The 13,706-nt window shown below is 26.9% G+C and overlaps 3 protein-coding genes across 4 annotated transcripts; 1 reads left to right on the top strand and 2 right to left on the bottom strand.

The window, feature by feature from the left end:
- The first annotated feature begins 816 nt into the window (after window positions 1-816).
- LOC103575350 (NCK-interacting protein with SH3 domain) lies at window positions 817-5,044 on the top strand. The gene is made up of 4 exons (XM_008555099.3): window positions 817-1,192; window positions 1,279-1,463; window positions 1,662-3,362; window positions 4,225-5,044. Exons 1-4 carry the CDS (start codon window positions 1,168-1,170, stop codon window positions 4,411-4,413), a joined length of 2,100 nt encoding a protein of 699 aa, XP_008553321.1. The 5' UTR covers window positions 817-1,167; the 3' UTR covers window positions 4,414-5,044.
- A 93-nt stretch (window positions 5,045-5,137) lies between these two features.
- On the bottom strand, window positions 5,138-9,338 carry LOC103575349 (troponin C, isoallergen Bla g 6.0301). Of its 2 annotated transcripts, none has more exons than XM_008555098.3 (6): window positions 9,119-9,338; window positions 8,378-8,408; window positions 7,721-7,864; window positions 7,516-7,635; window positions 6,567-6,698; window positions 5,138-5,367 (listed from the first exon to the last, which is right to left on the bottom strand). In XM_008555098.3, the coding sequence occupies exons 1-6, from the start codon at window positions 9,119-9,121 to the stop codon at window positions 5,339-5,341; spliced, it is 459 nt and encodes a 152-aa protein (XP_008553320.1). In that variant the 5' UTR covers window positions 9,122-9,338; the 3' UTR covers window positions 5,138-5,338. The 2 variants fall into 2 exon arrangements, with proteins under 2 accessions (XP_008553320.1, XP_008553319.1); XM_008555097.3 differs by having other exon boundaries at window positions 9,095-9,337.
- A 1,391-nt stretch (window positions 9,339-10,729) lies between these two features.
- Window positions 10,730-12,788, bottom strand: LOC103575348 (translocon-associated protein subunit gamma). Its single transcript, XM_008555095.3, has 3 exons — window positions 12,505-12,788; window positions 12,193-12,320; window positions 10,730-11,160 (listed from the first exon to the last, which is right to left on the bottom strand). The coding sequence occupies exons 1-3, from the start codon at window positions 12,632-12,634 to the stop codon at window positions 10,870-10,872; spliced, it is 549 nt and encodes a 182-aa protein (XP_008553317.1). The 5' UTR covers window positions 12,635-12,788; the 3' UTR covers window positions 10,730-10,869.
- Window positions 12,789-13,706: the final 918 nt, after the last annotated feature.

The raw sequence follows: 13,706 nt of genomic DNA, 5'->3' as shown, positions 1-13,706 counted from the left end.
ACAAATAAAAATAAGCGTTTTTCAAAAAACGAAAGTAAATTTAATTATGAAGAATAAGTTACACACGTAAATACAGGTAAGTAAAAGAAGATAATACCTACAAATAAATATAACAAACTTTAGATTTATATATGCAAAGAACTTTTAATTAGACACCCGCTTTGTAATTTAAAATTTTTGCGCATGCGCATTCCGGGTTGATTTCCTATTTGAAATTTTGGCTCATGTTCCATTTACTTTTCGTCGTTTCTGCTAGGTGTCACTACCACTCATAGCCATTTTAGCTATGAATCATTTCAGGTAAACGTAATTGGGAACCTTGCGTGCAAGCGTACATTCCGATGTTGGAAATTTTACATTAAACATCGATGTATCGAATCCCAAAAACATCGAAAAAAAACATTGATATTTTCGAAAAAAACTTCGATAGATCAAACATTTTTTCTTATTATTTTTCAAAAATTTTTTTAAAATTTCGATTGAACCTGAAAAGGTCACAAACTGGACCACGGTCAATAACTAGGTCTTTATATGAGCTGCGCTTCATATATATCATTATATTATACATAATTTATATATATTAGTAACTCATTATAATTTCCAATGTTCTTCTGACAGAAGTCAAAAAGTGCGCGCTTTTATTTAACGCATGCGTACCAATTAAACATTTTAAAAATTATAGGATAAAATAATAATTATTACACATGACTTGCGTGCTAGAGTACTCTATGTTGATATATATATATATATATATATATATATATATATATATATACATATGAGCTAAGTACTTTAGTAACCTAACTAAAACTATAACTATACATTTAAAATGAATTTTAGCGTTGAGAGTTCAGTAGTACGACAACTGTCAATTGTGACACTGGGCAAATAAACACCAGCACACTGACAAAAAAAATACACACATAAAATGGAGAAAGGACTAAGGATATTGATAGTAAAAATAACAAAATAAAAAGTTTGATAAATAAAAGTAAAAAAAAAAAATGAAAGTGAAATGTCTGAGTCTCGTACTAAGACTTAATAATTTTTTATTAGTCTAGATATCCTAGATATCTGGGCGTTGTCGGTCTATTAATTTTATAATAAACATCCTTATTTATTTATTTATTTATTTATTCAATAAATAGATAAATAAATACACTGATAATGGATGACAACTACATAAAACTCGGTAGGTTTATTTAAATAATATTTTTTCATAGGTTATTATTTTTATTTTATTTATTTATTTATTGTCAATGTAATTTTATTTTACAGAAAATTATGAAATGCTCAAAGCATTGTATGATTTCAAAGCGACATTTGCCAAAACATTGAGCTTCCGGGAAAATGATCATTTTATTTTACATCAGACGAATACTAAACAACGAAACTGGTGGCAAGTTGTTAATAATACCGGTCAACTTGGTTACATTCCATCAAATTATGTCACGACTGTCAAGGTTTATTAATTTAAAATTTTTTTACCCCATCAATTAATTCATTAATCATTTAATTATATTTTTAATTCATTAATTTATCAGTAAATCGGAGATCAGTCGTCTTGTTTCAAAACTCTCGGTTGTAAAAACTGCTTCTGCCATTTAGTTTTGACTAGACAATTAGTCTAGTTTCTTGATAAAATAATAAAATTTTTTCAGGTTCAACCTCAATTTATGATAGACTTCTTAGAAGAATGTATAGAAAAATTACGTAGCGAGTTTGTGAAGCCTGGCGCGCCTTTGCCGATAGACAAGCAGGATCTTGTTCAGCGGTTGGTAGAAAAAAAACGTCAAGCTGAGTCTAGTAGGAAGCCTAAAAAACCTGCACCATTACCACCGACCTTCAGCAGTACTTCTCCGATTAAAGAAACTCCTATTACTACGACTGTAACTGTTTCTTCGTCATCGTCAGCGTCATCAGTAGCAAAAGCAGACGGCGAACGTTCGACACCCAGTGCATCGTACGCAAGTGCCAAGTCATTTTTACCAGATGAAATTCAAAAAATTCCAGATTTCAATCGCAGAAATTCAAATTCAAATATTGATTCCCGCCGGTCATCATTCCCGCGTCAAATACCTGAATTAGGTCCTAAATCATCAGAACTAGGTTCTAAATTACCAGAACCAGTTCCTAGATCAATAGAACCAGTACCTCGTGTACCAGAGCAAAATATCCGAGGACCAGAGTCAAATTCCCGTGTAACAGATTCTGAAAAACCAATATTGATTCGTCAAACATCACGTCAATCACCAACGAAATCATCATCACAAAATAATTCAACATCTTTTGAAATAGACTCACGCGCAGCTTACAAATTATTAGACGAAGTTCGCAAAAACACACAACTAAGTTATGAAATGTCGAAATTAGCCGTCACTGTCGTAGTGTCTGGTCTCCAGCAGCTGCTACCAAGTTCGATATCTCATTACTTTGACACAGTATTAAATCAATTGCAAATGCCGCTAATTAATTCTAAAATGCGAATTGAAGATACCTATGATTCAACCCGATTAAAAATAATATTCGATGAATTGACTTCCTGCAAAGAGGATTCTCAGCAGCGAAGCTGGATGTTGTATGAAGACGAGTCGATTATTGTTGAGTACATAAAAGAATTGACGTCGATACTGACAAATGCAGACGCAAGTGTATCCCGGCACGCATTGAAACAGGATCAGTACAATGGAATAATGACATTAATTGAGTACTATCAGATGGAAGCGAGGTGGACAATTAGACAATTACTGTTGCAATCATTTGGAGTTATGTGTAGTCTTGATCCAGTTGTTGTGACAATTATGCTGAATAGTATCCTACCTATGGAATTGGCTCGTGATATGACCAGCAACCCGCGCAATGTACCTAAACTAAATTACTCGTCGTTGCTGATGACGATGATTTTTTCGATGGCCGAACCCATGCCGATCACGCACTTGGAACATCTAGGCTGTGAATTCATCGCGTTTTTGCTCGACGGCATCGAAGACCCCCCGGACACGGACCTTGAAGATCAGATTCCTGATTTGTTTACCAACTTGATACTGGCTTATAATCTGCAGTTCAACTTTAATGCCACCAGCAACAGCAACGCGAATGTCAATGAAAATATATTTATGATGGCGCTGAGAGAGAGAACGAATGCGAAAATTTTCACACAGAAGATTCTGTTTTTACTCAACCGTGAAGAAGATCCGGTGAGGATTTTTGATCACCAGCCGGCGCCGATGCACTCGGTTCTGAAATTGTTTATTGATATTTTTTCGATGGACATCACGGCGTCGCTTTTTTATACTAATGATATTAAGGTATTGATTGATATTGTGCTGAGGCAGCTGTTTGATATTCCACCTGGTGATAAGGTATTTATTGTTTGAAATATATTGACAAATGGAGGCATCAGTTGCAATATTTTTTCGTATATTGGAAATTTTTACAAGGCTGCTAAAATTTATTCTACAGTTCTATTGCCTATGGAAATATTAAATATGTAGTTTAGTTGCATAAAAAATAATTGCAGTTCTATTGCTTACAGAAAAATAATTCATGATGTTTGATTGATTGCTATTTAATTGTGAACCCAATCAAAGAAATTCCTAATTAATGTAGACAAGCTTCTGATTTATTTGCTGAGAAAATCTTGTACTTGTTGAGGAGAAATGATCAGCGTTAAAGACCGATCACTTGATAAAAAAAACACAGCTGGTCTGAAAAATATCAGAACCTCGGTAGTCTTGACAATAGCAACTGTAAAACTTGACAGAGTTTTTTTTCTATCAGAAATTAGTGAGCTGATCAGGTGATTCCCTAAGTCGACTGAGATTCAACCCAGTGCCTTATTATGGACCGGGCGAGTTATACTTTTGTCAAGACTAACGCGGTTCTCATATTTTACAGATCAATCGTCTTTTTTTTTATCAAGTGATCGGTCTTTGTTGATCATTTCTCTTCACGTACAAGATTTTCTTAGGAAAATCAGGAGCATCTACATTAATTAGGTATTTCTTTGATTGGGTTCACAATTAAATAGTAATCAATTCAACATCATGAATTATTTTTCTAGGCAATAGAACCGTAGCATAAATTTTAGTAAGCAGTAAGAGTTTCCATTGTACAAAAAAATATTGCAGGCATTTTAAACATTCAACGAAACCAGTGTAGGAAATTGATGCCTGCCCTAATTAAATAATTTGAATATTTAAAAAATATGTCTTTAAATTACAGAGAAGACTTTATCTCGAATTATGTAGACGCGTATTGCGCACAACTGGCTACGATGATCACCGACATCGCTCTGAAGATTTGCTAAAATGTTTCACCCGAATATTTTGCGAAGAAGGTCCTGAGAGTCAGGGAGATCAAAAATTGATACGTGAAATTAGCAATGAATTTCCTAGTCTCTTTAAAATGTGACACATATTATCCTCCTCCTTGTACAAGGAGGTTGAGGACGACGATTTACAAACGCTTGTATAAAATTAAAAAGGTAAAATAATATTTTATTCATGTATTATTTATTTAAATTTAGGTTCTACTACAAAGTTCAAAATTAAAATTTCCATACTGTTAATTAATTAATTAATTAAAAAATTATATTTTTTTTATTTTCACTTTCATTTAAATGATAGATTATAAAAATTGTATATAAAATAAATATATAGTTAAATTATTATTTTAAAAATAGTGATGCTTTGTGAATTAATTGTCTAGTCGATATAATTCACGTGATTAAATTAATTAATTGATTAATTAATTAATTAATTAATTAAAATAGTAGTAAAGTAAATCTAAATGCAAAAATGAATATAAAATAAAATCTAATTGCTTTGCGCGTAATCCATACCGCCCATTGACAAAAGAAATAAATTTTTTTTTGATCGTACAAAGTCATGATTAATTAAATTAATCATAATCACAAAATCATAAATTAATAATAAAAGTAATGAGTTATATATTTAATAAACTAGTCCAAGTTTAATTAAATAGTTAATTAAAATTAATAGTATCATTAAATGGTACATTTATTAATTAATAGTTATGTCAATTAAATTAGGATTAAAAATTGTGATCATAAACATCAAATAATTATAAGTTATAAATAAATAAATATAATTAAAATAAATGAGAAAATATTAAATCTTTTTATTTTAATAAATATTTTTATTATTTTATTTTTTTTAACAATATCTTTAAATACTTTTAATAGTTGTAATAAAAATAAATACGTATGAAAGTTTTTTTAATGCCAAAACAATTAATAAGTTATTAATTATTTTATTTGTTTTGTTGAAAAAAAAAAAAAAAAGATTTTAATTATCTGCGTCTTTCAATGCCGGGTTTATTCTCCAGTCATCATTTCCATGAATTCTAGAAAAAAAAATTAAAATATTATGTGGCTTGAGTTCACAATAGTCAGGGCTATTAATATATACATGCAACCAGCAGTCACTACGTGACTGCCTAAATACCACTACTGATTTTATAATATACTCAGAAAAAAACGATTGGTTGCCTCAAAAAATTTTATTTGCACCAATAAAATTTATGCATCATAAATTCAATACAAAAATTTTCTTGGGGCGAGAAAAGATTATTTTGCTCAAGAAATTATTCCTTACATCAAAATTTTTTCTAGTTCTAAATAACTTTTTCGTTTTAATTCACAATGCGAAAAATTTCTTGGGGTAAGTAAAAATTTTCTTTAGGCGAGTAAAGATTTTTTGTGTCAATGAATCCTTTTTTTTCTATGCACACGTTTTTGGCTTTGAGAAGCTTCTTAAAACCAAATGGAAATATAAACTTTTGTCATTTTGAAATAAGTAACGCGATATAAATAATATAGTATATATTCAGTGACATTTAGTCATATTTAGTGACAGAATAATTATAATATTAATTTATTTAAAGAAAATAGTTACGATCGTATTTTTTCTCGCGTAATTTAAATGTAATTCGAATGATACAGATAAATCGATTTTTCTTAATGATTGATAATAAAAAAGAGTTTAAACTATGAAAAGACACAAATTCAAGTCAAAACCTTTCTAACGATACCAAATTTAATAACATTAACCAATTCTATCATACAAATATGCGGGATCAAAATTTTCCTTATTCTCTTAATAATATAGATTATATATATATATTTTTTGATTGTTTTAAATTTATAATGTTAATGTTAATGGATTTATTTATGAATGCTGATAGATGTTATGAAGTGACATTGATGCCAAGTTCTTGGTAGTGAACTTGGAACGTCAGTTCACTGAAGTATTTTGTAATAATTTTTAGTCGACATTAAATGTATGTTATTATTACTTTTTTTCTTTTTAAGCCAAAAATTTGGTATCAATTTAAAATAAATTCAAATTTATTAGACGTCAATATTTTTAAAATTAGATTTTTAAAATTTTCTAATTATATGTTATATTAAATAATTTAAAAAAAGTACATTTTTTGCAAAATTAATTGATAACAAAAATTTTTTGAGCCAATAATTTTTTTCTCGCAAAAAAAAATTTAATTGCGACAGAAAAATTATTTTTGTAATAAAAAAAATAACTCACCATCAAAGTCAACGGTACCAGATCCATCAGAATCAATTTCTTCAATCATAATATCAAGCTCTTCGTCAGTTAATTGATCATCTAATTCCCGTAATATTTCACGTAAACAAGTTGTTGGTATGTATCCATTACCTGTAAAAATAATTATTTAAACTAATAATTATAAACATACATAAATTAAAACACTAACTTTGTATAAATATATAAATTACAAAATGATTGATTTAAACAGGTGAATTACAGCCGTAAATTAAATAAAATAAATGGAACATTTAACAAATTAATCAACTAGACAGATTGGATAAGATTATCATGATCAGTGAGCATTGAACTCGATAAAGCTTTTAAAATTTAAACGCGTCATAGTAATAAAATATAAATAAAATTGTTATGCAATCTAATAGCACTTGAGAATTTCAACGCAAATCTAAATCTAACAAATTAGTTAATTATTTTAATAATAATTTTAAATACTTTTTTACTGTGACTTGAATACTTTTTGTTCTCAGTAAAAACCTTTTAAATTTTATTTTACAACTCGTATATATTTCTGGAGTATACAAATCTATTTATGTCTCGCGCGTTTAATCTTTCATTTTATTCCAGTCATTTCTTATATTATACATTGAGCTGTAGCTCAACTCGACTCTTTTGGCCTGGTTTCAAATTTCACCCTCTTAAACTTTTTTTTATTGACGTAAAAAAAAACCGATACTTGTATAAATAAATATTTTACAATAAACGATAGATAATTTTTTATTTTTTTATTTATACACAAAAAAAACATTTTCTCGCCTCAAAAAAATTTTTGTCTTCAACTTAAGTAAAGAAATTATTTTTTTCTGTGTAAATTTTAAATTTAAAAATCCCGCGTAAATAAAATTATTTAAAAAAAACCCTGAGCTGGAATCGAACTGCCGAACTCCTGTTAACTTTTTTTAAATCTTACCTTCTTTATCATACAATCGAAAAGCTTCACGAAGTTCTTTTTCTAAAGCCTCGGCATCTTCTTCAACAATAAATTTAGCTGCCAGTGTTACGAATTCATCGAATTCCAATCTTCCGGACTCTAATTATATTAAAAGTAAAAAAAAAATAAACGCTCAAATACGTAATTAATAAATGAAATTAAAAATAGTAGATTATATAATTACTGTCAGCATCAACTTCATCGATCAATTCGTCAAGGATTTTTTTATTGAACGGCTGTCCCATCAATCGTAAAATATCCGCTACCATATCTGTGGGGATACTTCCGCTCTTGTCTCTATCAAAACTGTCGAAAGCTTTGCGTAAAACTAAAAAATTATTTGAATATTTAAAAATTTAAGTAAAGAAAGCGCGTAATTTGAATTAATGCCAGAATAATTTTCTTTATATATAATTTTAACTGTTTTTTAAATAAAAAATTATTTTGTTTATTATATTTTTTATTTAAAAAAAAAATTTTAATTACACTTTATATATAGACGTTCTTTACTACAAGTTAAATTACTAGATAAATACAACTCTACCTCGATTTAATTTTAGACTGATGTTAATGTCCGCGTTTTATTTTTAAAATTAATTATACTATTTAATTTAAATCTAAATAATTATTTTTATTTAAATCAATTTTTGTAACAAAAATTTCAAAAGCACGATATAAAGTTTTTTAATTTACTTGTAATTTTTTTTTAATTAAAAAATTTAAAAATAAAAATTCTAGAATTGAAACGTAGTAAAAAAATTTAAAACTTTTTTATATGAGTCGACATAAATTTTATATAAAATAATTCACTTATATATTTAATAAAAATTATATAACTTACCAGCAATTTGTTCTGCTGGCAATTCATCGGCCTAAATTACAAATTTAAAAAAAAATAAAAATTCAAAATTAATAAGACATAAATACTTTATCATATAAAATTTAAATTTCAAATTTGCCAATTAGTAATAAATTTACAAAGAATAGAATAGCAATCATGCTTAGAATTTTTTATGATTTTAAAGTGAGCAGACAGTTTACAAGTTTTGGATTTTTTTTTCAACGATTTAATTAAAAAAAAAAAAAAAAAAAATATGCACATGTAGAAAATTAAAAAAACTACAAGTGCAATTTTTTCAAATATTTTTTTTTTACAATCTATCGTTTAAAAAAGAATCCAAAAATTATTAGATGTCAGTTAACTTTAGTATCATAACTTTTTACTCAATTTTTTTTTTCATCAATTATTTAAAATAATACAATAGTCGTTACATTGGTAAACTCTCACAATTTTTTAAAAATTCAAAAATTACCGCGATTTTTGTAGCCAATTAAATAAATTAATTAATAGATTATTTGAAATTTGTTTTCATTTCTGGGTTTTTAGAAAAAAAAAAAAAAAAAATAAATAAATAATTAAAATAGTTTGCAGACAAAGCAATTTAGAATGCGTACGATTTTGAATAGTAGAGATTGTTAATTAAAAAAATAATAAATAAAATTAACAAGATGTAGAGTAGCGAAGATAACGTGTGTGTTTACCAAACCGACGACTTACAAGATCATCATCAATAGAACATACCATCTTGACTTATTTATTTAAAAAATTTAAATCACTGATAAAATTTAGTGTTTTATGCCGCGAGCTTGACGGGTTTATTAAATTTAAAAAATTATGATCCGTCGGCCTTGTCGATGAGTTTGCTACTGGCCCGATGCGACTCGCGATCTCCCGTAATATTCGAAACCGCTGATATAGCGGTTGCGTATTTTATATCTGTTACGATGATGATGACGGCTTGAAACCCGATGTAATTCTAAGCTCCAGCCAATCCCAGTTGGCTTAGCGCTCAAAAGCGGTAGCACGACGTCTTTAAATTCATTTTAAACACCAGCTAAAAGACCAATGTCGCTCTATAGTTTTACTGTACTGGTACTAGTACACTGGCGAGCTTTTGGGCTATTCTGGGATACACAAGAGGAATAATGTAGAGGAAGTCGAAAATATTGTTAAAAATACGGGTAATACTTGATGGAGGTTCAAATATTAAGGGCTTTCTATTTTTTACAAAATTTATTTTTAGCGGGAGGTTTTTTTAAATTTAAATCTACTGGGAAATTTAAAATTTTTTGGATTTTTTAAACGGCGTCATATTTTTTAAGTATTTGCAAATATTTTATTGTATTGAATTTTTTTAAGTGGGGTAATATGGGTTGCTGAAAATTTAATTTTTTTCAATTTCTTAAATAAATTTGCGAGAGATTTGGAATCGGAAATTTGTCAGTGAAAAATTTAAAATTCTATTTCAAAAAAAATTAAATACGATTTTTTTTTCAGATAGAAAATTTTTGGATTTAATTTTGTCAAAATTCATTGATTAATTTTACTAAAAAAATTTTACAAAATTACTGAATTTTGCCGCTGATTTTTAAATATTTTTTAAATAGTTTTTAAAAAAAATCAGCGCATAAAAATTAATAATAAAAAAATTTACGGATTTTCTCTCGATTTCTATATATTGAAATATATATGTATATATAATTATTTAATTTAAATAAATCCATGCATAATAACTTAATAATTTTGATAAATTACACTGGAGAAATATCAAATAAATTTGTAATAAATGCAAAACTAAATAAATTTAAAAAAAGAACTATTCGTTATTCATGAATAAGTCAATTATCAATTAGCAGCTGAATATTTAAAATAAATTTAAGTCGCAGAATAATATATTTATAACTCAAAAACGATAATAATAATTTTTAAAGACATTTGTTGACTTTGGGAATTCCGCCACTGATTGGGAAAGTAAGTTTAAATGTTTTGGCTTGACTAAAACTCAAATCCTCATGTAATGTATCATTATATATGTATATTTCTACTAGGATTTGTTTAAAAACATATAATATATATGTATAAATTGTATTTTCACTTACAACCTGTGTGCATTTATGCTTTTGTTGATTGACAAAATTGTTGGCAAGACAACAAGATTTAATGTCATTAATATCAACATCATACATATATAAATATGTTATTGTAATTTAAACTAACTTATGAATTCACCTGAAATATATACAAGTAATATGAAAATCATAAATCATTTAAATCTTAAATTTATTAAATCACTTGTCAAATAAATTTAACGAATAATTCAAATTTTTTTATTCATCCGAAAATAATCGTCTACTTTTTTGTACTCTTACGTAATTGGTTGCAATTAAGAAACTTTTTTTTATAAACAATACAATTATTTATTATAAAAAAATTTTACAATTTCAATAGAAAGATCAATTAATTTAATTTTTTTAAATAAATAATTTAACTCATTACTGGGATCCAGTTGACAGAAGAGCCAGTAGGGCACTCGTACCACCGACAGACAAAATGTAATTGAATGCTGGTGTAAATGTTTTTAAGATATAGAAAGATAACAGAATAACAATTGCCAAGAAAAGTGCGTTGTTGTAAAATAATGAGAAAGTTGTTGCTTCGTAATCGGCGACTTCATTTTTCTTCCATAATATTCTTTCATCTTTTTCTTTTTTGCTCATTTTTTTGTCTTCAGCTAAAGTTTTACTCATGTCACGTGTCACAGCATCTTCTCTTTTTACTGCAATCTAATAAATTATTTTCATTTATTTATTATTTAAATAAATAGGCTTCCAAAATTTCGTTGCTTCAATAAAAAAAAAATGGGAAATTTAAAAGTTGACATCTCAATCACTCATCATAATTATTGATATTTAATTTATATATTGGTAGTTTATCTGTATTATTATTTATATTTTTTCTTTCAAAAGATACAAAGCTACTAAAAAAAAACATTAGGCCAATTTATTATATTTTTCTAGAGTTATCGTGGTACCAAAGACTCGTACAGGACAATTGACAGCAATGATCCTGAAGTTAGCCGAGGTCTAATTAATTTTGGATTTTCTTTAGACAGTAAATTATAAAAAAAAAAATATTTTTAAAAATTGCACCTGTAATTTTTTTAATTTTCTATGTGCGCATTTTTTTCTGTAATTGAATTGTTGAAAACAAATCCGGAAATTTTTTATTGTCGGTTAACTTCAGAATCATTTGACAGTAGTAGTTTGTTGGATTAAAATAATTCATTTTAAATCAATGGAATAAATTGACTTTAGGGAAAACATCACCGGACCTTTGTCATACTCAGAAAAATAAACGGGACTATTTTTGTACTCGTCCAGTAAATTAAAATTTAAAAACAATTTTTCTCGAAGACCAATTATAAAAACATTAAAGTCTACTTTAGGTTTCCAGTTTACCCGAGTATTAAATTGAATTGAAAATCAGTTGACGTTACTCCTTAATATCGAGTCGTAATTATTTTTAATAAATTATCTTTGTACTAGTATACAATTACCCATTTCAGTGTAATAAAAAAAGTATAGAGATGATTTAAGGTGTGCAATACATGAGTGTAGTCTAGCAGACTTTAGACAAATTTAAAATTATAAATAATCAAAGAAATATTTATAAAAAATTATTAATTTTTAAATTTTTCACATGCGCATTTTTTAAATTTTACTTATCATCTATTCTATTTATTTATAATTTTAAATTTGTCTGTCTGCTGCATTCACACTCAGGCAATAACTGACTAATGATTTGAAAATAATTACCTTATGTTTTAAAATAAATTTAGTATTTTTGTATGCCAGTGACATTAAATATGTACTGATTAATGTCACCAATACAAATGAAATAGCATTTGAATACAAATCAATTAAATGAATTCTCCAGAACAACCCTGTAATAAAAATATATGATAATTAAACAATATGTTGGAATTTGAGTAACCTAAACTTGTGATAAAAATTAATAATATCATTGAAATAAATAATTATTTAATTATGATAAATTAAATATAATTTAATTTTTTATATTAATTAAATACATTGTTAATTTATAGTAAAATATAAATAAATACTTACAGATAGGAATTGCTGATACAATAAATGCATTGCCATAAAACAATGCTGATGATTTGGTTGATACATTACGCGAAAAATCTTGAAGCAAAAGTTCTTCTTCTTTTGTAAACGCTTTCGATTTTCCCGACATTTTAAATTTATTTAAATATTTTATGAGTTTTTATTTATAAAAATTGAGTATTTATTAAATTTATAAATTTATCGTTACTTCGTACTCACAACAGATTTTTGTGTTGGTTTTATTTGTCGGTGATATGAATTTGGTGGCTGTGCGCATGCGCAAGTTACTTTTTACAATGTGGAGTAGAATGACGTTTGACAACGTGTCCACGGAGACGTCATTCTTAAACGTGGCAGCACTTTCCATGATTTTTTTTTATTTTTAAACGGAAGCGAAATTTGGCGCGAAAAATTTGAATTCTAATAATTGTAAACTTTCATATTTTTCATATTATACTTTTACGGCTGTGTAGTAGGTAACTTTATAAGTCGATTTTGAAAATTTTTGACGTTTAAGTAATTCGAAAATTTATAAATCTCATATATTTATATTACCCGTGTAAAAGAAATTTTTTAAAAGCCTTGAGGATTTAAAACTTCAAAATGCGATATAATGACAAACTTTATTTAAACTTTTGAAATTTTAACAGAAAAATCAATGAATATTCAAATATTATTAAGTCAGAAATAATTCAAAATCCGCTTTTTCTGAATGTATTTTTCACAAAAAAAAAATAATAAAACCGAGGGCTTTTAATAGAAAGTCAAAAAAAGTTTACAAAAGAGTCAATTGTTTTTTAGAAGTTTGAAAATTGTTTAAAAAAAGTTTGACGTCTTGCGTTTTGAAGTTTAGAAAAGTCAACACTTTTTCAACGATTTCTTTCACGCGTGTCATAAATTTTTTAAAATCAATTCTATGTTTTAGTTTTTCAAAATAAGGCCATAGTTTGTCGTTGACATGAAACCACTTTTATCTAAATCAAGAGAAATTTATCATGTATATTTAATTAACATACAAATTATCCTAAAATTAAACTCACGCCTCCAGATTTTGTACTCAATCTTTTAAAAAAATTTTTATAAGTAAATTATCTATTAAAATTTTCAATTTTTCACTTTAAAGAGATGGATCTCAGCTTCCGAGATTTAATTATTCATTGCCTTCTTGACAACAAAATAAAATCAGTAAAAATTTAAAAAAA

The sequence above is a fragment of the Microplitis demolitor genome, chromosome 9 (genome assembly GCF_026212275.2).
Source record: "Microplitis demolitor isolate Queensland-Clemson2020A chromosome 9, iyMicDemo2.1a, whole genome shotgun sequence".
NCBI classification, from domain to species: domain Eukaryota; kingdom Metazoa; phylum Arthropoda; class Insecta; order Hymenoptera; family Braconidae; genus Microplitis; species Microplitis demolitor.
The sequence above is the reverse complement of the archived record's forward strand: the minus strand, read 5'-3'. Positions and strand labels throughout refer to the sequence as shown.

Coding starts and splice junctions, on each gene's coding strand:
- LOC103575350 (XM_008555099.3), top strand. CDS start 1,168: ATGGATGACAACTACATAAAACTCG. Junction 1,464..1,661: donor ATTATGTCACGACTGTCAAG/GTTTATTAATTT, acceptor AAATTTTTTCAG/GTTCAACCTCAATTTATGAT. Junction 3,363..4,224: donor ATATTCCACCTGGTGATAAG/GTATTTATTGTT, acceptor TTTAAATTACAG/AGAAGACTTTATCTCGAATT.
- LOC103575349 (XM_008555097.3), bottom strand. CDS start 9,121: ATGGTATGTTCTATTGATGATGATCTT. Junction 7,865..8,377: donor GCCAGCAGAACAAATTGCTG/GTAAGTTATATA, acceptor ATAATTTTTTAG/TTTTACGCAAAGCTTTCGAC. Junction 6,699..7,515: donor TCGATTGTATGATAAAGAAG/GTAAGATTTAAA, acceptor TTATTTTTACAG/GTAATGGATACATACCAACA.
- LOC103575348 (XM_008555095.3), bottom strand. CDS start 12,634: ATGTCGGGAAAATCGAAAGCGTTTACAAAAGAAGAAGAACTTTTGCTT. Junction 12,321..12,504: donor TGTATCAGCAATTCCTATCT/GTAAGTATTTAT, acceptor TTTTTATTACAG/GGTTGTTCTGGAGAATTCAT. Junction 11,161..12,192: donor AATTTATTTTAAAACATAAG/GTAATTATTTTC, acceptor ATAATTTATTAG/ATTGCAGTAAAAAGAGAAGA.